The sequence below is a fragment of the Emericellopsis atlantica genome, assembly GCF_019669845.1.
Source record: "Emericellopsis atlantica unplaced genomic scaffold F5Z01scaffold_3, whole genome shotgun sequence".
NCBI classification, from domain to species: domain Eukaryota; kingdom Fungi; phylum Ascomycota; class Sordariomycetes; order Hypocreales; family Bionectriaceae; genus Emericellopsis; species Emericellopsis atlantica.
Genome location: NW_025764705.1, coordinates 1,102,141 through 1,126,322, shown reverse-complemented (window position 1 = coordinate 1,126,322; position 24,182 = coordinate 1,102,141). Strand labels below are relative to the sequence as shown.

General features: G+C 55.3%; 13 protein-coding genes across 13 annotated transcripts; 4 read left to right on the top strand and 9 right to left on the bottom strand.

Moving 5' to 3' along the window:
• Positions 1-80: 80 nt before the first annotated feature.
• On the bottom strand, positions 81-767 carry F5Z01DRAFT_633240 (mitochondrial hypoxia responsive domain-containing protein; the record flags this gene model as incomplete). Its single annotated transcript, XM_046261933.1, has 1 exon — positions 81-767. The coding sequence occupies one exon, from the start codon at positions 765-767 to the stop codon at positions 81-83; it is 687 nt and encodes a 228-aa protein (XP_046122173.1).
• Positions 768-1,005: 238 nt separating this feature from the next.
• On the top strand, positions 1,006-4,123 carry F5Z01DRAFT_326948 (uncharacterized protein). Its single transcript, XM_046259066.1, has one exon. The coding sequence runs from the start codon at positions 1,120-1,122 to the stop codon at positions 3,718-3,720; it is 2,601 nt and encodes an 866-aa protein (XP_046122172.1). The 5' UTR covers positions 1,006-1,119; the 3' UTR covers positions 3,721-4,123.
• A 160-nt stretch (positions 4,124-4,283) lies between these two features.
• On the top strand, positions 4,284-4,643 carry F5Z01DRAFT_670894 (uncharacterized protein; the record flags this gene model as incomplete). Its single annotated transcript, XM_046264626.1, has 2 exons — positions 4,284-4,390; positions 4,475-4,643. The coding sequence occupies 2 exons, from the start codon at positions 4,284-4,286 to the stop codon at positions 4,641-4,643; spliced, it is 276 nt and encodes a 91-aa protein (XP_046122171.1).
• A 315-nt stretch (positions 4,644-4,958) lies between these two features.
• F5Z01DRAFT_326593 (uncharacterized protein) lies at positions 4,959-6,596 on the bottom strand. The gene is made up of 2 exons (XM_046259061.1): positions 6,003-6,596; positions 4,959-5,953 (listed from the first exon to the last, which is right to left on the bottom strand). Exons 1-2 carry the CDS (start codon positions 6,192-6,194, stop codon positions 5,096-5,098), a joined length of 1,050 nt encoding a protein of 349 aa, XP_046122170.1. The 5' UTR covers positions 6,195-6,596; the 3' UTR covers positions 4,959-5,095.
• F5Z01DRAFT_326592 (metal binding domain of Ada family protein) lies at positions 6,597-8,006 on the bottom strand. The gene has a single exon (XM_046259060.1). It carries the CDS (start codon positions 7,710-7,712, stop codon positions 6,999-7,001), a length of 714 nt encoding a protein of 237 aa, XP_046122169.1. The 5' UTR covers positions 7,713-8,006; the 3' UTR covers positions 6,597-6,998.
• Positions 8,007-8,697: 691 nt separating this feature from the next.
• F5Z01DRAFT_670891 (uncharacterized protein) lies at positions 8,698-11,125 on the bottom strand (the record flags this gene model as incomplete). The annotated part of the gene is made up of 3 exons (XM_046264625.1): positions 8,698-9,795; positions 9,849-10,070; positions 10,121-11,125. 3 exons carry the CDS (start codon positions 11,123-11,125, stop codon positions 8,698-8,700), a joined length of 2,325 nt encoding a protein of 774 aa, XP_046122168.1.
• Positions 11,126-11,872: 747 nt separating this feature from the next.
• Positions 11,873-12,646, bottom strand: F5Z01DRAFT_670890 (uncharacterized protein; the record flags this gene model as incomplete). The annotated part of the gene is made up of 1 exon (XM_046264624.1): positions 11,873-12,646. One exon carries the CDS (start codon positions 12,644-12,646, stop codon positions 11,873-11,875), a length of 774 nt encoding a protein of 257 aa, XP_046122167.1.
• Positions 12,647-13,713: 1,067 nt separating this feature from the next.
• On the bottom strand, positions 13,714-14,595 carry F5Z01DRAFT_670889 (Translin; the record flags this gene model as incomplete). Its single annotated transcript, XM_046264623.1, has 3 exons — positions 13,714-14,287; positions 14,344-14,361; positions 14,411-14,595. The coding sequence occupies 3 exons, from the start codon at positions 14,593-14,595 to the stop codon at positions 13,714-13,716; spliced, it is 777 nt and encodes a 258-aa protein (XP_046122166.1).
• Positions 14,596-14,711: 116 nt separating this feature from the next.
• F5Z01DRAFT_701647 (family 50 glycosyltransferase) lies at positions 14,712-16,251 on the top strand. The gene is made up of 3 exons (XM_046266414.1): positions 14,712-15,539; positions 15,586-15,859; positions 15,917-16,251. The coding sequence occupies exons 1-3, from the start codon at positions 14,836-14,838 to the stop codon at positions 16,199-16,201; spliced, it is 1,263 nt and encodes a 420-aa protein (XP_046122165.1). The 5' UTR covers positions 14,712-14,835; the 3' UTR covers positions 16,202-16,251.
• On the bottom strand, positions 16,252-18,758 carry F5Z01DRAFT_645482 (uncharacterized protein). The gene is made up of 3 exons (XM_046262842.1): positions 18,513-18,758; positions 16,757-18,457; positions 16,252-16,707 (listed from the first exon to the last, which is right to left on the bottom strand). Exons 2-3 carry the CDS (start codon positions 18,336-18,338, stop codon positions 16,439-16,441), a joined length of 1,851 nt encoding a protein of 616 aa, XP_046122164.1. The 5' UTR covers positions 18,339-18,457; positions 18,513-18,758; the 3' UTR covers positions 16,252-16,438.
• Positions 18,759-19,251: 493 nt separating this feature from the next.
• F5Z01DRAFT_670886 (uncharacterized protein) lies at positions 19,252-19,582 on the bottom strand (the record flags this gene model as incomplete). The annotated part of the gene is made up of 2 exons (XM_046264622.1): positions 19,252-19,318; positions 19,377-19,582. 2 exons carry the CDS (start codon positions 19,580-19,582, stop codon positions 19,252-19,254), a joined length of 273 nt encoding a protein of 90 aa, XP_046122163.1.
• Positions 19,583-19,974: 392 nt separating this feature from the next.
• On the top strand, positions 19,975-21,691 carry F5Z01DRAFT_326402 (uncharacterized protein). The gene is made up of 5 exons (XM_046259058.1): positions 19,975-20,105; positions 20,156-20,293; positions 20,346-20,443; positions 20,498-21,323; positions 21,598-21,691. Exons 1-4 carry the CDS (start codon positions 20,080-20,082, stop codon positions 21,316-21,318), a joined length of 1,083 nt encoding a protein of 360 aa, XP_046122162.1. The 5' UTR covers positions 19,975-20,079; the 3' UTR covers positions 21,319-21,323; positions 21,598-21,691.
• Positions 21,420-23,725, bottom strand: F5Z01DRAFT_326436 (major facilitator superfamily transporter). Its single transcript, XM_046259059.1, has 5 exons — positions 23,487-23,725; positions 23,084-23,437; positions 22,716-23,015; positions 21,665-22,625; positions 21,420-21,617 (listed from the first exon to the last, which is right to left on the bottom strand). Exons 2-5 carry the CDS (start codon positions 23,365-23,367, stop codon positions 21,522-21,524), a joined length of 1,641 nt encoding a protein of 546 aa, XP_046122161.1. The 5' UTR covers positions 23,368-23,437; positions 23,487-23,725; the 3' UTR covers positions 21,420-21,521.
• Positions 23,726-24,182: the final 457 nt, after the last annotated feature.

Below are 24,182 nucleotides of genomic sequence, written 5' to 3'. Positions count from 1 at the left end.
GCGCTACATGTAACCAAGCCTGGCAGCCATATAATACATATCCTCTAATTGTACACAACAGGAAGGGCGTCCAAGCAGCGTTACTTCTTGGGCCCGTCCTTGTTTTGTGACGACATCATCTCGCCCAACGTCCCTAACGAGCTCTTCGGGTTCCTCTCCTTGACCTCCTTCTCCACATTATCTGCAACCTCCTCAGCCTTCGCCTTCGCTTCAGCGGCGGCCTGCTCGCCCTGCTGCCACAAGCCCATTTTCCCAAGGATGCCGCCAGTGCCTTCTGTGTTTCCGATCTCACCACCGGCGAGCTCCTCCTGCACCTTGCTCTCGGCCTGGGCGGCGCCCTCGGCGGCCTTCCTCTGCAGCCTCCTCTTGAGTCTCTGCTCCTCCTCGTCTCGTGCCTCCAGCTCGCGGATCCACTTCTGTCTCTTCTCCTCGGCATCTCTCTGCTCCTTCAGTTTTCTGAGCTCTGCCGTCTTCTCGCGATCCTTGCTGTAGTACATGCTGCCGGCGACCATGGCGACGACGGTGAAGCCCTGGGCCATGACACGGGCGCGGAACATGCGGTTGGCCTGCTGGGAGTCGCCCTTGCGCAGCGCGCGGTACGCATTGACAAAGGCAAAGACCGTGAGGCCGATACCGAGGGGGACGAGGGGCTCCTCCTTGACCTTGCGGACAACCTTTCGCAGGGCCTTTTCCTGGTGGAAGTCGGGGTTGGAGTCGAAAGACGAGGGCATCTGCCCTGGGCCGAGCTCGGGTGGACGATCAGCCATGACGGCGGTTCTATGCGCGCAATTGGTGAACGTTTCGCTCTGCGGAGAGCCTGTACGTGGAATGATGTACGTGGGAAGAGGAGAGGTTGGTGAGCAGTGCACGCAGAGGGTGGCATCATACATTTCGAGATCCCGCGTAGTGGGCCCACATTAATTCTCGAGAAGCTCATGCGGCTTCGGGCAGGAGCTTCAGGGTCTTCGGCGAGCAACGTACGTCCGACCCAAGTTGGCATCCATCATTCTTCCATCTTCCAAAGCATCCCCCTCAGTACAGCCTCCCAAGACCAAGGCAATCCTCGAATAGCTGGAACTTACTCGACTTTTCAATATCCACCATGCGCGGCTAACCACCATGTGGTTCTCGACACCCTCCGTCGAAAGTATAACGCGGCCACGCGTGGCTGTCGCATTCGTCTCAGCTTTCGCCGCCGCATCGGCATCATATTACCTCTATCAGCAAAGCCATTACGCGTCAGTCGATCTGCCAAGTGCTGGTTTACATCGTAGCAATGCCGTACGCCGTAACCGCCGATCGCAGAGACACGAGACCGAGTCGAGCTCCGAATCCGACGTGGCGGGAGACGAGAACATTGACATCTCACCCCTTCACGACGGCGAGACTGATGTAGGTGATGGCGCGGAGGAATGGGATGCCTTGGGCCAGCTACAGCCCAACCAGCGCGCTGGCCACAACATCGTGAACCTGCTCTTTCGCGTCTCCGAGGACAACGCCAGGCGGACAGGATGCGTGCACCGTGGATGCCAATGTAACTCATGTGGCATGGTGCCCATCCGAGGAATCCGCTATCGATGTGCCAACTGCGACGATTTTGATCTCTGCGAGACGTGCGAGTCCCAGGGTATGCACATCAAGACGCATATCTTCTACAAGATTCGTGTGCCTGCCTCGTCCCTCGGTCCTAAGAAGATGCAGCCTGTCTGGTACACCGGAGACCCCGACATGCGCCGGAAAAATCTCCCCAAGAATCTCATCGCCACGCTATCGCGCGAGACCGGTTTCGAGAGGCCGGAACTAGAGGCCTTCTGGGAGCAGTGGACTTTCATGGCGAATACCGAGTGGAGAGACGACCCAGATGGCCTGGAACTCGCCATGGATCGAAAGACATTTGAGCGTTGCCTGATATCTAGTGGAGTTTCGCAATACGCCGCCCCCAACCTGATCCACGATCGAATGTTCGCCTTTTACGATTACAACAACGATGGACTGATTGGCTTCTCCGAATTCCTGCGCGCCCTCTCATATAGGAAGCGTCGCGACAAGTTGCGCAAGGTTTTTGAGGGTTACGACATTGATGGAGATGGATATGTCAGCCGCCAAGACTTTCTCCGTATGTTTCGCGCATACTACGTGCTGTATAAGGAAATGCACAAGAACATACTGGATGGGCTCCAGGGCCAGCTGTTGGCGAGCACGGAGGCGCAGCAACTCATTGCCGGTCGCCAGCCACTGAGCAGCTTGTTTGGTCGCGAGGGTCGTGTGCCGCATGGCGAGCGTACCCTACGACTAGACGGGAAGCAGCTACGAACGGATGGCAGCGTTGAGATTGAGCCTGGCTATGATCCAATCGCGCCTAATGGCGGCGACACAGCCAGCAGGCAAGATATCTTAACAAGCCTTTTTGCCGTTGACTCTACATCTCGTGAGAGGAACCGGTGGAGAATCATTGCCAGCACAGGCAATAACCCAGATGGGACGCAGACCTTTAGGGATGTCGATGCAGACAGACCATATCTCGTGACGCTGATGGACCCACCGCTCACTCTGGACGATCTCCCTGACGCAATCATGGCCGGCCATACTTTGGAGATTGAGGACATGGACGAGGACGACAAGGATGACTCCGATTCAGAAGTGGCTCCAGAGCCCGAGGTCGAGGGCTTGCGATATCCTACCGAAACAGAGGAGAGGATCAAGGCGCTGTCGTATAATAGACGTCGCATACCACAGCTCGAGAAACGAAGACGAGACATGGCGCGCGACCAGCTGCACGACCGCTGGAAGCGCCGTCAATTCTATCTGGACGAGGAAGAAGGTGGCGAGGCACCCTGGGACTGGGAAGACAACGAAGACATTTTCCTCGAGCACGAGCATGCACGCAACGGCCCGAAGACGACGGAAGCGCTAGACACCATGTCGTGGGCGAACCGCAAGGTGCACTATGCGGATCATGAAGATCCGGACGTAGCATCCAGCCCCTCCACCTCATCAACAAGCATTCCAGATCGCTGGAGTGAGCCCGACATCCCTCAACCAGAGAAAGATGCGGGCAAGGAAATTCTATACCAGATCACTCAGCAGGCCTTTAACGAGCTCCTGGACAACATCTTCAAAACCGCCGAGAGCAATGCCGTCGAGGCCAGAGAGACCAGGCAGCAACGCGAGGAGTACAAGAAAGAGATCGAGGAATATGCAGCCCGCAAATTAGCTGCCACCAATCAGGATGAGGCCACCGAGATCGATTCCGACGTCAAGGATCTTGTCGCAGATCCAGAACCTCGGGGCGAGAAGACTCTCACAAAGCTGTTAGAAACTAGCGGTTACACAGTTTACCGAGATACTGAGCCCCAGTCCAGAAACGCCTGCGATCTTGGCAACGTAGCCAGGGACGAGGTGAATGCAGCAGAAGGTGCTGTCACAGATCCGACCATGCCCCAGAACATGCCCAGCACTATCACCTGGGCTGATTTCTACAAGCAGACGCACGGCATTCGGAAGGTCTATCCGGTCACCTGCAAGCTTCAAGAGGAGAAACCTACAGATGAGCAGCTTGACAAGTGGCTCAAGCTGAACGAAACAGAGCAGCAAGCCATTGCGCGTGGGGGCTGGGGCCGTCTCAACTACGCCGAGTTTGAGGAGATTTACCGCAGCCAAGAGCAAAAGGGCAACCGTCTTGACTACGTCGGAAGCTGGATCGACTTTTCCATCCCCTAGAAGTGGAGCGAGTTCTTCGGTCCGCAGACAGAAGACTAGTCCCTGACGCTGCCGGCCGCACTCGGTCGCTACGACAACGTCTTTGGCGACCCCGGTCATGCGACTGGAGAGGACTCCAGCAGTGACAGCGAGAGCATAAGCGAGGATGGGGAAGACGATGACTTTGACATCTAGGAAGATGTCGAGGATGAGCTGTGATGATCACTGGGGAAACATGGCTCTATACCTAGACGGAAAAACTCATTGCATGGCGTTGGTATTGGCATATGGACATTCCTAACTACTTACGATCGAGTATCGTATAGCATCCAAAAACAACACAGTTCAGGAAGTCTCGTGCATTGTGTGTCCCTTGAGGGCAAAGTCTTTTTTCTTTGACTTTGGAACCCGCCAACAAACGCTTTGAAAGCCGCGCACTGGTGACTTCGCGGAAAGTATCACGACCCTGTACGTGCTACCTTTAACTTAGACTCGAAGCTTCTTGCGCACCTTACACCGAACAAAGTCCCATAAGTCCCTTATTGCCACCAACTACATCAGCGACCATTTCTTCCAGTGCCAACATGCTTGACAACGGCTTGCTCATCTTCCTGCAGATTGTTGGCATATTCTTCAACCTTATGCAGGTGGGGCTCATCTGGAACATCCGAAGAAGGGAAGCGATCTGCAGGTATGTTCACCAGCTCGCCCCCCCCCCCACCCTGGACGGCGGCAAAGTGTGGACTGGAAGTGACAGCTGACTGGTCTTTACTAGGAAGGAGAATGGAATATTGAGAATCCGGCTCATGGAAGCTGTCCAGACCTGTGAAAGGATCGCGCAGGATCTGCAGCAGGCGAGGCCTGCGTCTGCTGAGTGTGCTGCTACCACTCCAGGCTCTGCCTCCGGCTCGGCCTCTCGACCACCGCCCGCATACATGGTATAGGAGACTCCGCGCAGGGCATCTTTGAGCGGCAAAGGGGATGAGTAACATTGTTCATTGCAAAGAAGTTGTTGTGTGGTGTCTCCGACACAAAAGGGTGTTGCGGTTGACAGCAACGTGGCCTGTGGGATAAGGAGGCGTGTTGCATTTGAGCAAACATGATCACTAGAGCCCGAAAGCATTCTACTGTATGAGTTATTAAGTAGCTTTTTATGGCTGATTTACCGTGGGTGCAAACCGTTCATGTTCCGTAGCCGAGGCGCTCCCTAGAAACACTGGACCTGTGATAGAAGACGATGTGGATGAGAAGGAGGTGATGTTTTGAGGCAAAGAGGAAACTAAACTCCAGGATTGCTTCCGTCCCATGAATCATGATACCTTAAACTAGCGTACAAATCGACCCATGCTATGATAACTACTACTGCTTGCAACAGTCCTTTTCTTCTTCGACTCCATTAGACAGACTGGGCAGAGGAGTCGGTGCCAGCAAAGCCAAGCAGAGCGTTCCAGGTGTCCGCAGTGCTCTGGTCCCTCGTACCCAGCGACTCGATCTCAGCCTGGGCATCCTTGCAAGCCGCGATGGCCGCGTCGTTGGCATCACACACGTTGACCAGCTGATCGCAGATACGGTTGGTGATGATGTTGGGGTTGAGGGCTTCCTGCTGGCCCTCGGCCACGAGAGCATCCTGAGGGATGAATGTAAACTCATCGGCGGGACGGCCGTTCAGGCCACCGATGAAGGCCATGGTGGGCTGGCAGACGCCAAAGTCCAGGCCAGCGGCCTGCCCATCGTTGTTGTTGTTCCCTGTGTCCGCACCATTGTCGGCCTGGCCATTGTCGCCGGCGGCGGGAGTTTGTGCGGGGCATCCGGCTGGGACGTCTCCTTCGTCTGCTTGGTCCTGCTCATCTCCAGCCCCGGTGTCAGTACCGTTGCCAGCGCCAGCACCAGCACCAGCTCCGCCGTCTTGCCCATCAAGGACGGTGTTCGCCCCCGAAGCATCCACAGCAGTGAAGCTGGTGAAGCCCTGGGCGATCATGACCTCAGCCTGCGACAGTCCCTGAGCATCGAAAGGAGTGTTGAGTGACTGTGCAGACGCAGCATTGGCGACATCAGCATCGGTCACCGCCGGATCCACGAGAGGCGTGACACCTCGCAGCTCAGTGTTGACAGGCAGAGTCGGGTCGGCGCAGACAAAGGGCACGTCCACGGCAAAGGGGTTGAAGTTGGTTTCAGCGGACACCAGGCCAAGGGCTGCTTCGATGACCTGGGGATCGTTGCCGAGCTCATCGATCATCTGATCAGCAATGGAGAGCTGGGGACTGTTAGTATTGTACGCGTGCTCCGAGTGCCTTGTGGCTCACCTTGTCGCAAGGGCTCGCCGCTGCAAGGAGAGCAGAGGGAATGGAGCCGGCAATGGTAGCCGCAACACCGGGATCTCCAAAGCCAGCAGCGCCCAGGGCTTGGACGGCCGCGACGGGAATCTGCTCCTGGCCAAAGCGAGCCTCGGCAACAGCCAAGAGGGCTGCGATGGCGACGAACTTGTTGGAAGACATTATGAATGATTCGTTTGTTGAGGGTAAAATAGATCGAAAAGGACAGTCGTCGAGATTGTTGTAAAGGATAGTAGATGTCCCGACCAGCGAGCGAACAAGGAAGATAATGAGCACGAAGAAGGATGAGTTGCCTGAACTGCGAAGAAGTGAATGGATGTGAGGATGGTAGTGAAATTTCTGATGATCTCGCTGGGTCTCAAGTCTTTATACTTGCTTTCCTGGCAGAAGCCTCACAGTCTGCTGCCATGCTCGCAGACTTGATTCTCGTTGTTCCGACATCAGTTGAACATGAAGCTGGTGGTTTCGAACCCTGGCAATGAACATGCACTCAAAGTGCCTCCCCGTCGCGCGTACTCGTACGGCTCCGTACGGCGGGTGCGAAAGGAGAAGGAGAAAACAATTTAATTAAAGTTGTAAACAAACCAAACTTGATGGCCAGTCGTGGGTTGAGTGAAGCGCCATAAGGGCGTCATACGGATCATGGGGATGATTTGAGGCCGTTGCAAAGGTGGACAGTGTGTCGTCTGTGGTTCAGATGGTGTCTCGTCTCCCCTGGCCCATTAAGCCAGCCGCCGCGTGGCCGGAATCGATTGTTGCAGTGTTCTGTAACTTTATCGTAGCCGCACTTGAGACTAGGTAGACCCTGCATGGTGTTGATGTCGCGGGGAGAGAGGGACAGGGGTAGCCTCTTGAGACACTGCTCAAACGCCACGGGTCTGGACACACCGCCGGCACTGAACACAGCCGGTTCCAAAATACAGAAGATGAATGTAGCAAGCAAGGTTCCAATGTATTATTTAGCGCTCATCGAGGCGATTGGGAATCCTCGTCAGGCCAAGCAAGGAAGTCTGTCCACGCCAAGCCAGGCTCGCCTTCATCGACGCGCACGTCGACCGCTGCTGAACACATAGTCGCGGGTCCATGTGTCCACAGAGCGACGAGGTCCTGGTAATTCGCGTCCAGATGATGCAGCCATTCCGCGCTCTCCGCTGGGCCAGGCGGTTGATGGGCCAGCGCGGCGACGTCCAGCGATGCGGTGCCTGTTCTTCGCATCCTGGCGTACTCTACTGGTGTCATGCCTACACACCTCTTGAACACGCGGTGAAAGTGCCATTTGCTCAAGCCAGTTGCCCGCGCCATGTCGCCCAGACTCATGCGACTCGTCCCACTGACGTCGCCGCCCTTATTCATAAACTCTCTGATCTTGTAGACGGCCGTCTCCTCTGGCATGAACCCTTCCGCGTCCGGCTTGCATCGCTTGCACGCCCTGAAGCCAGCGTCGCGTGCTTCGTGGATGCTGTCGTAGAAGGTCACATTGGCGCGTCGAGCGAGCCTTGCCTTACAAATGGGCCGACAGTAAATCTTGGTTGATCGAACGCCGTAGACGAAGGTGCCATCTGCGCTGATGTCGCGTGATCGCACAGCTGCCCAGCGACTGTTCTCATCCGTGAACAGTGGCATGAATGACGCAGGCGTAGGCGCGCCGCTGGAGGGGGTTTGAAAGCTGGCGATATCCATATTGCCGTCTAGCGTAGAGCGCTTCTTCACGTAGGTAGATTCATCGATATGTTGGTGTGAAATCCATCAGTGACAGCCATCTCGTGGGGTCCTGCCGTCGCCAATGCGATGAACATGGTGCATGTGGGATAATAAATGATGGTTTCTGAGTTTGTTTTCTACTGTCTGGGATCTGGGGACATTGCTTTCAAACTGGCCAATGAGGCGGCCAGTCGCCAGCTGACTCATAAGTACGAGCACATCTGGGGCAATGCTTCTTTTGCAGGGCACGCTTGAGCCCTATGTACGTAACGATATTGTACATCTTGGAGTAATGATGTTCCAGGACTACTTCGATAGTATCTAGAAATCCTGGATGTCCTGGCTGTCCGATTGAGAAGAACGATGGGTTGCAACAGTCATCGGGCTTGCAAGGGTCTTACGGTTTAGCACTAACCTACCCTGCAGCTGCTTAACACGCACCATGGCAGCCTACCTACAACAATCAGACACGAAGGTCGTTGATTCGCAAAAGGAATTGCGCTTTTGCAGCTTCTTAATGCTTCTTTGGGGCTACGCGAGCAATCCTTATGTTGTGTAGATAGAGTCTCGGAGTCTTCGGATTTCTGTGAGGTTGCTAACACGTGTAGACAAAGATCTTCGGACCTATCACTCTCGAATTCCTCAATGTCCCCCTAAAGCTAATTGTATCAATCTTCCGTTTCCCTGTTCCAGTGCTCTTTCTTTGATCAACTGCCCATCGAAACGCTATATATAATTGGCGACACCCCTCTCTCTTTTTATCAAATCTCCCATATCCTGCCCAAATCCGGCTGCTTGTATTGCCCAGAAATCAGAATGAAATACCACTTCAGTCCCGGCAGACCCATAAGTATACTCTCTCTGCTCGCAATGCAAACCCATGGCGATAAGCAAAAGGAGAAATGAAAAAGGGGAAGAACCCATATATCGCTGAAACAACACCCCAAAAGAAGCTCCCGAGTATTCACTGAAAGTCGAAAGCCATGTCCATGTCCTCGGACCAAGGACCTCTCATGCCGACGGTGGAGAGAAAACCACCAGATGGCGGCGGCGTGGGCAGCTCATTCATCTTGGCCATCTCCATCCTCGACTTGACCCATAGAGTGACCTCGACGGACCCAGCCAGTTCCCCAACGGCCAGCCACCTGTTGTCCCCCGACTCCTTGGGCTTCATCGGGGCATAGTGTTTCCAGGCGCCTCGCTCATAGGCGCACATCTTCTCCAGGTGCGCCAAGGGCGCATGCGAAGCCCAGTGGCCGGCCTGGCAGACCTTGTCAGGCATCGGCATGATGTCGCAAGCCCACCTGGAGACGAGTCGACCGACAGCGCTGCTGTTCTGCTCGAGAAACATGAGGTGTCCGTTGCCCTCGACCTCATACCGCTCCAGTGGACAGTACTTGACGTTGACGCCCGCCTGCTTCATGAAAAAAGCCGTGGCAAAGTCGTACACGGTGTGCGAAGAGGCTTGCGCCGTGACGATGACCTGCGGCATTCGTTGAAGATTGCATAGCTTGCGTTTACCGCAGTTGTCCACAATCTTGGTGTCGCCAACGTTGAACAGGAGGTCTGTTTGCAGCCAAAGATTCATGTGGCAGCCATCGCCCCTCTTCAACCGGTCAGAATTAATGTTGGGTGGATTGGGGACCTGGAAGAAGCCGGCGTCGTCATCTTCCTCTGTTGATTGGTAGCTGAGGTGAGGTTTAAACGTGAGCGGGATGTCTGTGAGTCCGTATCGGCGGATGCTGGGGTCGTATGTGACATTGTTTGAGAATATCTGATGCGGCTTGCCGTCGTCACCAACAACCTTCTTGTGCACAGAGCCAAAGGCTGGACCGTTCGGCTCCAGGGCTATGACACCAGCAACTCGAGTCGGGTTTGCGTCAGCGGCGATCCAGGCAGCTTGGCACCCTGACCCGTGCCCGATCAGCACTGCCTTTCCAATCTGCTCCAGAAGCTCAGTGAGGCCGTTCATGGCGTCCATCTGGCGCTCTTTCTTGGTGGCTCGCAATGGCACAAGGCCACTGTAGTAGATCTCAAACGTTGGATCGCCGACTGTTCCCTTCTACATGTGGGTGTCAGCACGCTGCTTCATGGCGGGTTCGATCGATCACCTACACCTGGCCATTGGGTATGGTGTTTCGCCGAAGTCCAAGCACAATCCTTTCTGTATGGTCGATCCCGCGGGTTCGTCCACTGATTTTGAACAGTCTCCTTGGACGGGGGAGCAGAGGTCACGGGGCTCTGCATGTCGTTGAGATCGACAACGTAGACAATATGGCCTCGTAGTCGGAACAGTTCCGCCCAGGCAAGGGTACTGTCTGGCTTTCTGGCCCAGCACTGGAGAAGACTCAGTCAAAGCAACATAACATCGGAATTCCTAGACTTACATCACCACGATGGTAGTCGCCGTGGATCAGAACAAGGGGAGCCTTGACTTTGGCCAGATCATTCGGCATCATGCGAAACACCTTCATTTTCCCGCCGTTGTAGAGTCGAATCGGATTGCGAGCAGTAGAGCTGGGCGATACATGGACAAACTTGTCCGTGACCCTGATTTCGTAGTCTGCCAGATCCCTGATGGGCGGACAGAGCATTAAGCTTGGCTCGGGCACAGGGCGCCATCCAGCCTCGAGAGCGTCTGTATATATGAGGTCGTTGAACTGGCTGTTGAAAAGTTCATCGGTTTCTTCAGAGAAATCTTCATCAAAATGTTCATCTGCAAGACCAGTCTGTTTGTCGTCGTGGTTGTGGTCTCTTCCAGCATCGGTGTCTTCTTGCTGGGCCTGCTCGACCCTTGATTCAGGCATTTGCATAGCCAGGTTCGTCTCGGTGGATAGCCATGTGAGGTCATCTTGTAGCAAGGGGTTTAGCTCGACTAACCCGTCTAATTCGTCAGTCTCTTGTGACTTTGAGGTGTCATCGTGGACCGTAGCGAGAGTGTCACCGCCAGAAGCGGGCTTGGCGACAAATGCGTCCCAGTCGAAGTCCGTGTCAAGCTGATGAAGCGAAGTGTAGGCGTTACCGATGACGTCTGGCATCAAGCAATCGCTGTCTACATAACTCGCGCCATCCCCATACATGTAGCCCGGCGCCGCATGCTGTTGCTGCGTGGGCATGTGTAGGTCAGTGGATGGTGTCTCTGACTCGAAGCCGGTCAAGAGAGAGGAGAGTTGAGAGTCTGATGGAAGAGAGAAGCTGTGGTCCAGGTTGTAGAGCCCAAGCTGACCGTGTTCTAAGCCTGTCGTATCTTGGAAATACCACGTAGTAGCGTCCGCAGAAGGCTGGGTGGTGGGATCCGCAAAGAACCCAACGCCGTAGCATGGCTTCTTGGAAACTTGCCTCGGGTCAATGAATGAGACCTCGTCTGGCCGCGGCCGTTTTTCGCAGTCCATGATGAAGGGTTAATGATGAGGGACGTGCGAGAGATATGGCGAGCAATGGGAAGTGAAGATGCGTGAGAGTGAGGATGAAAGAGAAGAGAAGGTTTGAAGCAGCCGAGTCAACGAGATCACCCTCCCCTCCTGTGTAACAACAGGGCAGGGCAGGGCTTAAGGTGCCGTGAACATTTCAAAAATCATGTGTAAACCCTTCTTACTTTGCACTGTAGTAAGCGGAAGACGGCCGAAAGAGATGAACGTGATGTAATCGTGAGAGCCTGTGAGTTGAGAAGCATAGATCGGAGGAAATGGATATGGATCAGAGAGCTTCTCGAAACTCTGAAGAAACAGGGTTCTTCAATGATGAGGATCAGATATGGCACTCTGGGTCAGATGAAATGCTTGTGAAGATCGCGTTGGCTTCCATGATAGCTGACCTAGATGGGACAAAGGGGCATCGGACGGATGACAACTGGTATCACGGAACATGACAGGCGGCTGGTATTTGCAGCCCTTCCTGTTCCAATATCGTCAGATATGGATGGGTCACTTGCGGCCTATAGACACATTGTCAGTTAGAACTTCAGCCGTAGCATGATCACTATGGAATTAAACATATGACACGGGAGACTGACCAGTTTTGTAGTATTGTTGTAGAGTAAACCTGTTGCCCATTCAACCTGTATAATCAGGAAACGACCTCTGGTGCATCAGTTGTAGAAGGCAACGTTATCCTGTATGCTTCCAATGTGCACCTCCCGCCTAATGGATTTTCGAGACATTCTGTGACATCCTGCGCCGCCACTTCTTAACAGGCTCACGCAGAGACTCCTCACAGCCTTCGGATGCTTCCAGGCCCTTGATTCTGGCGCCGAGGGCATGTTCGTCCAACTTGTACCAAGGCCGGCCTTGATACTCATCAGTGCGAACGCCAGTCACAACAGCCTTGATCTCAAGAACCTTGGCAGATGCCTGACAATATTTTTGTCCGTGTAGCCGATGGAGGCCCCCGAAAAGCACAAACTCTCCTCTGATGTCATTGCTGCCATTGAGCCATTGCGGATTGCGCGTGTGGTGTAAATGAGCCGTGGACTGCAGAGCACTGAACAGAACACGCCGAGAGACGTCCTTGTGGGGACTGAACACTTTGAACTTGTAGTTCCGCTGGGCCACCAGCATCGACCGAAGATGGTACGCGCAGAGGAACATCTGTTCTAGCTTGGCCGCAAGCGACCTATAGACGGTTGGGGAGCAATCTTTGTAAAAGACACACAGGGTTCCGGCGACCAGCTGAGACAGGCGCGTCGCGTGCGCCGTCACGTCAACAAGGTTTGGCGGGCGGCTGCCATACTCTGGAAGATGTCCGAGAATGCGGCCATACAGCACTGACCAGACATGTTCCATGAGAGCAAAAGCGGCAATATTGGCGCTATCAATGTAGCTGCTGCTGCGGGTTGCGGAGGCCAACTTGGCCCACATGTGTCGGTTGATCTTTGTAGAGATCGCACGTCGATCTGAGGGCATTTTGGCACCCATAATGGCCACGACCTGATCAGGTCGGATCGTTTGTGACAAAAGTTTCCATAGGTCGTCAACCCGTTCCTTTCGAGTCTGCATATCGGCAATGTCCTGCGCGGATTCGAGAAAACTTGTCGAGCTGAGCGGTTGTGAAATGTCTCCTCCTTTAGTATCAAGTGTGAAGCGGACTGTCTTGGCTCCGCGTGTTTCGTTGCCGGTTTTGTTCGAGCCTGACTTCTTCAGTATAGACTGTGCTGTATTATGGGGAGGGTCTGTGTCGATGGAGCATTGCTGGTATTTTGGAGGAAGGTCGTTGCTGGCATCGGCTACCACGCATGCAGAGTCAAACTCAGGGGTTCCAGGTGATGGCAACGGCGAGCCACAACCAGGCAGGTCTTGCGGCGGTTCCGTAATCGCATCTGGGAGCCATTTTCCTGAAATGTAACCCCATGTGACTGTGTGAGTATATTTCGCAAATGCAGCCAGCACAGGGCTGCAGTATGTGCCGAGTGACTCGTTGAGTGTAAAATTTGTCGACTGTGCCAGCCCAGCTTCTACAGCAGCACCTTGCTCACCGGAAGATTTCCGAGAAAATGCAGCCGAGATCAATTCCGCAAGTCGACTCGTTGGCATCTTGCCAAATTGCGTAACTTGGTGAGCCCAGACGAGGTTGTGTGGTCGTGGACGAGTGATTACCTACTGGCAAGTGCAAGTACACCACGAGTAAGCGACAGCACGCGGACAAAGGTCGACCAGATATAGGTAGTATGTGTTCGTATCATAGAAGGAAGAGAACACCAGAAGCCGAGCGAGAACAGCTTAAAAGCCTGTTCGTCTCGACGAACACGACAGCACCAGTGACTCCTCTGCCTTATCCTCGCAGTGTTCTGTTCCATTGTGTGAGCTAATTCGACTGTTCATGGGCTGTAGAACACTTCCGAACAAGTATTCGGCAGCCAGAAAAAGCTGTTCGACGGTAGAGTGGCAGCAGAACAACTCGATCTCATGACAAGAACAAAGAGGGGACCCTGGCGCGACCCCAAGAGCCCGACACAGATAGTCAGAAAGCGCTGATAGACACTAACTCATGGCGAGCTAGGATCCGGTGCGTCGTCCTTCATATCTGGCACCCAGCCCTTTGGCCGCTCACTGCCTCGGACGACCAGTCCGTATCCCAACTTCTCGACTTTTACAACACTCTGCCTCATGGCCGTAATCTTCTGCCTGTAATCCTTGGTCGGGATCTCTGGTAGCATCTCATAGGCACAGCCTAGCTCGTGGATATCGCCGAGGATATTCCTTCCCTCGTCATTGCCAACAAGTTCGCCGCGCTGCGCGGTGGTCACGGTCGCAAAGCGCATCAACTCCCCGAATAAATCGAACACACCATACATGTAGTCAAAAGGGGAGATCTGGACATCCGCGGGGACTGCTGCTTGTGTCTCAGCGGGTGTGATGAGCGTCTGGTGGCGGAGATAGTGTGCGAATGAGAGGGCCTCGACAAGTTCTTCGAGGCAGCGCAGCGAGTAACTGTATCGCTGACGGTTGAGAGGCGTAAGATCAGCGGCAATAGAGTTGAGAAGTGTTGATATTTCCGCAAGACGACTGTCAACTTCTTTTTGAATGTTTGGCGGGAATTCGGCATGAAGATTCTTCACTCTGTGCACGGTGAGTCGAGACTTGATGATGGGGTGGGTGAGTGGGACGAGGTGTACCTTTGCAGTGAAAAAATGCTACAGCTTGGTTAGGCTACATCAGATACGCAAGCGAGAGGAAACGTACATCTTTTTGCTTAAAGCTGTGACATCTCTGGAGACTTTGATGATCCTCTCCCGGCGGTCGTAATGTTCATCGAGCTCATCGCGAAACGTTTCAAACATGTCGTGGAATTGACCGCGAGGGGCGTCATCCCTGGCGCTCTTAGCGCGGGCGTTGCCGTCGCGGTCTCTTTTCACGCCGCCAGACATGGTGATGAGAACAACAACTGCGGATTTGAGCAGAGCTGAGTCGAACAAGCGGTTAGAGTCTAGGAGGTGACGATGATGGGTTGAAGTCGGATGGCGATGGTGGGGCGAATAGACTAGAGGACAGTGCTTAAGACAGTGTGCGCACTCCTCCCTTCGGCCTCTGGAGTCTGGACGTCAAACGTACGCGACGCGGAACAAACACATGTCAACCTAGGAGCACATACTTCTCGGCTGTGGCTGATGCTTCTGGTACCAGAGATGTCGTTGAAAACACTCGCATTGAGGCCAGCACCGCTTTTCCTCCTCGGCGTGCTGCTGCGAGTTGTCCTGCTCTTCTATGGGATGTACCAGGACGCCCACTCAGCACTCAAGTACACCGACATAGACTACCTCGTCTTCACGGACGCAGCGCGTCTACCCTCTCCATATGACCGCGCAACCTACCGTTACACGCCTCTCTTGGCGTGGCTACTGTACCCAACAACCCTCCCCGGGTTCTTCTCCTTTGGCAAGGTCCTGTTTGCGGTGGCCGACATTGTGGCAGGATACCTCATCTGGGGCATGCTCAGGAAAAGGGGAAGGACCGTGGAGAGCTGCGGCGCTTTCACCGCGATATGGCTCTGGAACCCCATGGTGGCCACGATCAGTACCAGGGGAAGCTCGGAGGGTCTACTCGGGGTGTTGACCATGGCACTGCTCTGGGCCGTGGAGCGAAAGAGCATCAACGTGGCCGGCATCCTCCTGGGCCTGAGCGTGCACTTCAAAATCTACCCCTTCATCTACGCGCCAGCCATTATTTGGTGGATGGACGATGCCAACTTGGGAAAGACAGCCCAGAAGGAGAACACTTCTGCACTGGCGCGGTTCCTGAATGTGGAGAGGATCACCCTGGCAGTGACGAGCCTGGCTACGTTTATAGGCCTCAATGCGACCATGTATTTCATGTAAGTTCTCCTTGGATCTTTGCGATATCACCACTAACCCTAGAAGCTACGGACAAGACTTCCTGCAGCACACGTTCTTCCACCACGTCACCCGACTGGACCATCGTCACAACTTCTCGCCATACAACATCCTTCTCTACCTGTCGTCCGCCGAACCTTCAAGTCCCACGGGCTTGCGCGTAGAGTCCCTCGCTTTCCTGCCCCAGCTTCTGCTCTCCTGCGTCCTGATCCCCCTGGTCATGGCGAAGAGAGACCTCGCTGTCAGTATGATGGCGCAGACCTTTGCCTTTGTGACTTTCAACAAGGTCTGCACCTCGCAGGTACGGTTTTCTCCTCCCATTGATCATTCAATCATCAGCTCTTACTGACGCGACTAGTACTTCCTGTGGTACATGGTCTTCCTGCCCTCGTACCTGCCCAACTCGTCCATGCTGCGCAACCCGACGCTTGGCATCACAGCGCTCGCCTTATGGATTCTCACACAGGCAGCATGGTTGCAACAAGGCTATGAGCTCGAGTTCCTGGGGAGGAGCACGTTCTTCCCAGGCATGTGGTTAGCTTCACTCGCGTTCTTCTTCACGAATTGCTGGATCCTGGGCATCATCATCACGGACGGTGCGTCGACCAGACGTGCGCCTGCGCAAAAAGCACATGCAGAGTAGAGCTTGTAGAAGTAGAAGTAGCAATCGCATAGTATGGTATCAACGACATTGTCATGTCTCCTGGCCCCCCCTTTGTTATAGTGAGTGAGCGCCCCTAATGTTGTCCCAAGATTACTAGTGCCTCCCTTGCCAGAAGTTTCCCATGCTACGACCAAACCCTGACGCCCATTGCAAGTTGGAAATTTTCATTCATTTCATAACACTCGGTCTGTCTTTCGACAGATCCGCACAGAAGCACTAGGTGATGGTCATCCGGTGCGACCCAGCGGTGAGCCTCCTGTACTGCGACAGCGGCAGCGAGCGGGTCTTGGTCCCCGGCGTCTCCGGTCTGAGAATCATCTTGCCGTCCTTACCGTACTCGATGGTCCCAAAGGTGTCGTTGATCTCCTGCCACTGCGCCATGGGTCGCACACGCTCCATCTCGGCAATGATGTCGGGCGACCATACGCCCATGACCACGTTGCCTTGGTACGAGAAGAAAGGGTTCAGCTGTGGGAGCGGCGCGTCTATCTTTGTCAGCGTGCGCCTCAACGACGTGAATAGCAATACACTTACCCAAGTCAATGAAGCGTATCCTCAGATGCGTGACCTGCTTCAATACTGCCAGGGACTTGATCGCCGCCATGGTCAACGATTCGAATCTCCTGATAAACTCCAGGTCCATAATCCCCGAAGCTGACTCGTGCTTGTCAATCTCCAGAAGCGACCGGCAGCAGTTCTTGACCGTGATGTCAATCGACCTCAGCTTGGACACCCGCGGGTCGGATAATCGTGCCAGGCCATCGAATAGGTGATGGCAAAGTCGACCAGAGTACGTGAAACGCTCCATGTTCACGGCCGCGCGGGCGAGCGAGCAGCACACGTTCGTCTGCTGGGCCACCTTGCGGTAGAATACCGGGCTGTGCGTCTCCCGCCGCCCGTCTCCCTCGATAGACAGCCGTATCTCGTTCAGCGCCGGTGCCATGACCTCGAGGTGAGGAAGTATCCGCGCCATGGAGATGTACGACTTGCTCTTGCCCCGGCTGTACGACGCATGCCACTGCGCAAGATTGGGCATGGACTGCAGCAGGGTGACAAAGTCGGCGTCTTCGCGCGCCAGGTTCCACTGTCCCTTGGTGATCAGGGTGTGGATGCTTTCGAGAACGGGCAGTTCCGACCTGTGCCTGCCGCGAAAGGTGACAATCTTGGGTGCTTTCCGTCGTTCGCCGCCCTCGAGGGTGAAGATCCGTGCCTTCGGCAGAGTGATCTGCACAAATCTAAACGTCTCCTCCAACGTGCACTTTGTGTTATTGCTCGGGCGGGGGCACCTCGCTTCGGCGGCATCGGGCGCATGATGCGACCGGCCCAGTCGTGGATGCGTAGCTGGCGTTGGACAAAAGACCGGATACCAGATCTCAACGTGATGAACATAGCCGCGCAGCGTCGGATGGCAGGCCAGATGCATCTGCGCCTCCTCCAAGGAGTCCAATGTGCCCTTGAGCTTGATGTGCCGGTAGAGGCGCTGCTGGATCAGCACCTTCCAGGTCTTGTTGACGCACGACAGCACCGTAAGCTCCCTCCGCCTCGAGTACCGCATGGCCGTGCTCCACTGGGAGTTGTTAGACCCCAGCATGGCCTTGCCGCTCAGGGATGTGGCCGACACGCGGAATCCAAAGATGTGGTCCAGGATCGCCTCCAGCATCTCCAAAGGCAGATCGCCCAGTCGTAATTTCGCGTTGTTCGCTTCCCGCTCGCTGCTTGTACCCAGAGACTCCATGTCGTCGCTCTCCATCTCCCGGCTAGGTGTCGAGCGCTGTGTAAAGGAGGTTTCGAGGTCATATTCGCTCCGGGACCCTCGTTCGCTATTTGGGTATGGGAATGGCGTGCTCTTGGGTCGCATAGGACTCATAAACGCAGACCCAATGGGCCGCTCCGTTAGGGGGGCTGAAGGTGCTGATGGGATGTTCATATCGGATTTGGCGATAGGTCGCGTGTGCAGACATGACGAGTGGTCGGCACTCAGGAAATCGGCCGTGATCTTGGGTTCCGCGAAGATGCTTTCGTTTCGTGGTTGTCCCTCCATTCGTAACAACCGCACCACATCTGGCTGATCGTCCTGACTGTTGAAATCAGCCTCCATGCGCTCGTAGTTTGCCATGGCAGGCGTTCGTCCTCATGAACCAGCGGGGGTGGAGGAGTAGCAGCCCGCGCGCGGCAGCATTACAGGCGCTCGCAAGGATACGTAGAGGATCGTGAGTGCTCGTGTGCGTTTCTCGGCTACTCCTTGTCAGTAAGTCGGTCATGAATTGTTGACGACAGCCGATCTACGCACATTAATTGCGGCCGCGCAACAACCAGACCGGACCCAGGTACTTCTCCTTTCCTTGCTTGTCAGGCCCAGGTCGAATGGCGTTTAAATCGGGCAGTGAGGTCGTGAAAAATGATCTCGAGACGTAACGGTGATTAATTCCATCAAGAGTGTTGGTTTTCAAAGAGGAGCGTTCGGAAGTAAAGGCGGGAGGATTGGTGGTCAACTGGTCATGGGGGAAGTCAAATCTAATCATAGACGCGGGAGATTAATTAAGGTGAGGTAGTAGATTGCGACAACGCTGGCATAGAGCCACACCCTTAATTAAGCTGTCTCGCCCAGCTTACACACGCTGGCATTTTCATCAGGTGTTAATTATACATCAGAATGTTTGTGCTCATTGTTTCAGTTTATATTTTGGCACAATCGTTTCTTCTCACGATCTGCGCATTGTCGCGAGAAATCTAGATAGCCGCATTGGAGGCACCACCAGGATGCATGGCCACTCGCGCAAGACGCGGTGAAGCAGGTTGGGGAACCCAGGCAGCCCTATCTCGTGCCATCAATTATACTGGTGGGCCGCCCAGCATTGCGAGTGCCAGTTCACTCGTAACACACGATGTGCCTTCTTTACGTTCAGTCGCGTACCGTCGCGGTCGCCATAGCCGCCCAAACTCGAAAACGCCATTCGCCGATGCCGCCGTGCCTGGTCTACACCTCAATTGCCGCAGCTTTCCATGGGATATCGATTCGTCTCGTTGTCTCAATCCTCCATCCTGGTGTCTGCGTCTTCTTTGCTGCCGCCGCGCACCCAGAGCACGTTGTTGCACCTGTCGCTGGTCAGCCTCGGGTCGCGCCGCTGCACGACGAGCCGCGGGCAGATCTTACCTGATGAGCACTTGGCCTAGCTCGCCCGTGGGTTTGTCCTTGATGTATTCGACTGTGTTGGAGAGTTGCAGGTTCAGGTAGCTGTCCAGGGACACGAGGTTGCCCTTGTATTCGGTCTCTCCCCACTTGAGTCGCACGACAATGTCCTTGCCGACGAGACCCTGCATCATCTCGCGGGGATTGAGCGGGAGTTTGTTGAAGCTCATGGTGCTGTCGGGGGCTGTGGCTGCTTGTGGTGTTGATGCTTGCTCTGGAGAGCAGAAAATGGCCTGCCATGATCTCCAGTTGCGTTTGGCTGTAAATGCTTACATAATCACATTGGATGTGTGACTTTGACTACCCTAGACGCTTTAGGCTGCCTCTTCCACGCAAGTCAAACGATTTGAGCCCCTCTGACGTACCGTCAACATGATAGTAACAACGCAGCAGGCGATTTGCCCCGAAGTCGGATCTAGCAGTCCGAGTCGATACGAAGCCGATACATGGTGGTAGGCCGCGATTCGTCGATAAGCGAGAGCACCAGAATGGAATACCTGCCGGTATATTTTCCTTATCTGTCTGCCGACTCGGAATTCAGACTTGGAGCCCGGGACAAGATTCCCCAAGCACAGGCTGGCGGCTGGCGGCGACATATATGTGAGGTTGATCACATCACTACATATCCAGGTATTTGCCTGCCAACGTCCCTTGCGCCAATCCCACAATGAACGAAACAATCGTCGTCCTCGGGTATGAGTGACATCTCTCACCCTCAACCTGGCAATTGCTGACGACCCCAGTGCTGGAGTTTCCGGCTTGACGTCCGCATTGCTGCTGTCACGAGACAAGAGAAACACCATCACCGTCGTTGCCAAGCACATGCCTGGAGACCTGGACGGTGAATATGCTTCACCATTTGCCGGAGCGAATGTGATGCCGTGGGTTATCATGAACCGATTTCAAGACAAACATCTCCTGACACGCAAACAGCATGGCGACATCTGATGAGAGTCAGTGGGAACGTGAGACGTGGGCTGAGCTCAAGCGCTTGTGTCAAGAGGTACCTGCGTCAGGCATTCATTTCCAAAGTAAGGCCGACGATGACTGTGTTGTGCTCAGGAGCTAATGTGATCACTCTGCAGAATGCCAAGTGCACAGACGCAATAAGGATATCTCCATGAACTCAGACGTGCCCAAGGGTCCTTTCGATACGAACCCGTGGTTCAAGGACATGTTTGACGACTTCCGCGAGCTGCCCCAGGACAAAGTCCTGCCTGGATGCGATGGCGCCTCCGAGTTCACCAGCGTGTGTATCAACACGGCAATTTACCTGCCATGGCTGGTCGGACAGCTGTTGGAGAACGGCGTCCAACTGAAGAGAGGAGTCGTATCCGACATTCGCGAGGCCAAGAGACTTAGTCACACCGGGCGCCCTGCCACGTTGATCATCAACGCGACCGGCCTCGGATCGTACAAGCTGGGCGGAGTCAAAGACACGAATATGTACCCAGCGAGGGGCCAGGTGATCGTCGTCCGCAACGAGGTGGACTCCATGCTCTTCGTGTCGGGCACAGAGGACGGGGCCAACGAGGCCGTGTACGCAATGAACCGAGCAGCTGGCGGCGGAGCCATCCTCGGCGGCACCTTTGAAGCCGGCACCTGGGACACCCAGCCTGATCCCACAACAGCCTTGAGGATCATGTCCCGGATCGTCAAGGTGCGTCCTGATATTGCGGGTGGAGAGGGTGTGGCGGGACTGAGCGTGGTCAGGCACGCTGCCGGCCTGAGACCGTACAGACACGGCGGCGCGAGGGTGGAGGCAGAGAAGATGGACGACATGACGACAGTTGTCCACAACTACGGACACGGCGGATGGGGGTATCAAGGCTCGTACGGCTGCGCAAAGTCAGTGGTCGAGATTGTGGACAAGGTGCGCGAGGGGCGAACCCGGGCAAAGCTGTGATGCTAGTAAGTTAGTCGATAAGACACGGAACTTTCATGGCTCACACCGAGCTGGATCTCTAGGATGACTATGATCAACTTTTTTCCTGAGTCCAGGGGATACATGTAGTCAGCAACTGCCCTAACTTCAACGCTACAAGGACGCCAATTTCAGCACAAGCGATGGAGCTCATAATCATATTGAAAATCATAGACGGGCTACCACTAGCTGTCTTCAGGTCCCCCAAATGATAACACGCATACACATAAAGTCCTAACCAAAGTTGCAAACACCTGATAGACATAGCGGAAGTGAGGGTTCTAGGGCATATTAGCAGTGTCTGGCGATCGGAGCACGTTCGACTCACCTCAAAGTCCGTCAAGTCGACAGCCTCCTCGCCTTGCGTCTCCAGCGCCACGCCGAGGGCGACCTGCGCCGCCTCGCGGTCCTTGTTCCTCTTGACGAGGAGGAGCCTCAGCGCACCGGCAGTGATCACCTGGCCGATGACGCAGGCGAGGATGACCTTGCAGCCGGTCGGGTACAGGGGCGCCTCTTCGGCGAGGAAGGCGTGGGGCCCGATGATGTTGCCGGCGCAGTAGGCGGAGAAGACCATGGCCGAGGCGGTGATGCGCTTGGTGTAGCCGGACAGGTTGACGGACGGCATCTGCAGCGCGAGGACGAGCGAGGCGACGTAGGCGCCGACGCAGTAGTAGCCCAGGAGCACGCCGACCTTGCCATTGTCCGTCTGCCTGTCCATCTTCCACATGAGGCACGTGCCGACAATGGTCGGGACGAGGTACAGGGCCATGGTGGTGGTCCTCTTGATCCACCTGGAGGCGAGATAGGTGCCCGACAGGATCCAGAAGACCTGGAAGGCGCCCTGGGGGATGCCGAGGGCGGTGGCCTCGATGGGTGAGCGGGCGACGCCCTTGACGATAAGCTTGCCAAAGTTGGCGACGCCGCCGTTGACGGTCTCGTTGAGGAGGGTGTAGAAGACGAGCAGCCAGACCTGGGGGTCGGCAAAGGCCTCGCGGATCTGGTAGAAGCGAATGTGCTGGTTGAGCACGCCGGTCTTGGCGAGGCGCGCGCGGCCGATGAGGAGCGCCTTCTCCTCGTTGGTGAAGAATTTAGCCGTCAGGATGCTATCGGGGAAGAAGAGCAGGAGGACAATGCCCCAGAGGACGGTGAGGCCGCCAGTGACGAGGAAGATGGCCTTCCAGACGGCGAAGCTCTCAATGTGGCCGATGCCGTAGCTGAAGATGCCGCCGAGCATGGACCCGACGCCGTTGCAGCAGTAGAAGATGCCGGCCCTAAAGGGAGACTCGGAGCTGTACGTTTTCTCGTTAGCTGCCACTCTCGCTGGACGGTGTACTGCACAGGGCTGCTGTGGTGGCAGGTGACGAATGAGGGGGACTCACCGAGTGTACCACATGGCAACGGTCATCATGAAGCACGTGGTGATGGGCGACTCGAAGAAGCCGAGGAGGAAGCGGCAGGCGGCGAGGCCGGGAAAGTTGTGGCACAGGGCCGTGAGCATGAGGACGCTGCCCCAGGCGAGGACGCAGCCGGCGACGACCTTGCCCATGCGGGTGCGCTGGGCGAGGGCCACCCAGGGGTAGTTGGACACGAGGTAGGCCAGGTAGAAGATGGAGGCCATCCATCCGTACTGCGTCTGGTTGGTCCCTGTGCTTTCAAAGAGGTCGAAGACGGCAGCGTAGCTGGGAGGGGAGTCAGTCACGCTGAACAGGGGATGGTTATTTTGTTGGTCGAGTGGGAGTAGACCTACCCCATCGCCTGCTTGTCAATGTACTGCAGTACGTATGTGACGGCGAGCAGGGGCAGGACGACCATGTCGATCTTGCGGACGAGCCTGCGCTGCCTTGGGCCGTCGGCGAGGAGCTCCTCGATCTGGTCGGCCGTGTAGTTGTGCTCCCGGAGGAAGATCTCAGCGGCGTCGAGATCATGCGTGGCCTCTACCGCCGTGGGCTTGATGGAGGTCACATCGTATGTCGAGGCGGGCTTGATGTCCTTTGCGCGGTCCTGTGAGGCGCGCTCGACGTCGGTAGCCATGGTGGGTGAAGGGTATAGGAGACGAGGCTGGCTGAAGGGGGAATGGGACTTGAATGGGTTGAAGGGAGTGCTGTTGATGATGAGCACGGACTTGACGTTGACGTTGGATCTATGTATACTTGAAGCCCCCTCTTATCAGGCGTGGCCCTTGGCTATCATCCACGTGCAGATGTGGTATGCGCCCTGCCACACCATATCTGTCAATCTACAGGGTCGGAAGGTGAAGCCGGCTGGTATCAACTCATGGGCTCGCCTCCTATCTTTGCGGGGGTGGATACGGCTGTGAGAGACTGTGGGGTTTAGTTGACACTACCGTTATCGGGCAGGGATGGAATGACCCTCAATTGTTGACTAGCCGAGTTGTGAGAGGTCATTGACTTTTACACTAGCCTGCTAGCGAAGGGTTGAGGATGCCGCCAGGGAGGGGGGCTAGATAGATCCGAGATACGTAGCTGACAGCGGTGGCGTCAAGTGGCATGGCGACTCATGTTGGCAGCATCAACACCAAGTCTACCGTGATGCTGTTTAAGCAGAGGTCGAGTGAGCTTGGACTCGACTTTTGAAGGGAATACGCTCTCCTGAGGTTCAATGGCAGTCAACTGAGTAGTCTGCCCCCTCCCACCCTGCGCTACATCCAGTCTGTTGGAAGAACACTCACCTTGAACCCCAAAAGCTGGGCAAATGTAAGAAGTTGGGGTTGGGTCTCGGATCTCACTTTTGACCGGCGGTAGCAGCAGAATCTGGGCACCGAGTATCGTTAGCCGACATGTCGCGCACCAGTCCGACGGACGCGAGATACGCGACTCATGGCGATT

Coding starts and splice junctions, on each gene's coding strand:
- F5Z01DRAFT_326402 (XM_046259058.1), top strand. CDS start 20,080: ATGAACGAAACAATCGTCGTCCTCGG. Junction 20,294..20,345: donor GCCGGAGCGAATGTGATGCC/GTGGGTTATCAT, acceptor ACACGCAAACAG/CATGGCGACATCTGATGAGA. Junction 20,444..20,497: donor GTCAGGCATTCATTTCCAAA/GTAAGGCCGACG, acceptor ATCACTCTGCAG/AATGCCAAGTGCACAGACGC.
- F5Z01DRAFT_326592 (XM_046259060.1), bottom strand. CDS start 7,712: ATGGATATCGCCAGCTTTCAAACCCCCTCCAGCGGCGCGCCTACGCCT.
- F5Z01DRAFT_645482 (XM_046262842.1), bottom strand. CDS start 18,338: ATGGCAAACTACGAGCGCATGGAGGCTGATTTCAACAGTCAGGACGAT. Junction 16,708..16,756: donor GATACGCTTCATTGACTTGG/GTAAGTGTATTG, acceptor TGACAAAGATAG/ACGCGCCGCTCCCACAGCTG.
- F5Z01DRAFT_326593 (XM_046259061.1), bottom strand. CDS start 6,194: ATGTCTTCCAACAAGTTCGTCGCCATCGCAGCCCTCTTGGCTGTTGCC. Junction 5,954..6,002: donor CGGCGAGCCCTTGCGACAAG/GTGAGCCACAAG, acceptor AACAGTCCCCAG/CTCTCCATTGCTGATCAGAT.
- F5Z01DRAFT_701647 (XM_046266414.1), top strand. CDS start 14,836: ATGCTTCTGGTACCAGAGATGTCGTTGAAAACACTCGCATTGAGGCCA. Junction 15,540..15,585: donor AATGCGACCATGTATTTCAT/GTAAGTTCTCCT, acceptor TAACCCTAGAAG/CTACGGACAAGACTTCCTGC. Junction 15,860..15,916: donor ACAAGGTCTGCACCTCGCAG/GTACGGTTTTCT, acceptor TGACGCGACTAG/TACTTCCTGTGGTACATGGT.
- F5Z01DRAFT_326948 (XM_046259066.1), top strand. CDS start 1,120: ATGTGGTTCTCGACACCCTCCGTCGAAAGTATAACGCGGCCACGCGTG.
- F5Z01DRAFT_326436 (XM_046259059.1), bottom strand. CDS start 23,367: ATGGCTACCGACGTCGAGCGCGCCTCACAGGACCGCGCAAAGGACATC. Junction 23,016..23,083: donor ATTGACAAGCAGGCGATGGG/GTAGGTCTACTC, acceptor CTCCCCTCCCAG/CTACGCTGCCGTCTTCGACC. Junction 22,626..22,715: donor GTTGCCATGTGGTACACTCG/GTGAGTCCCCCT, acceptor GAAAACGTACAG/CTCCGAGTCTCCCTTTAGGG.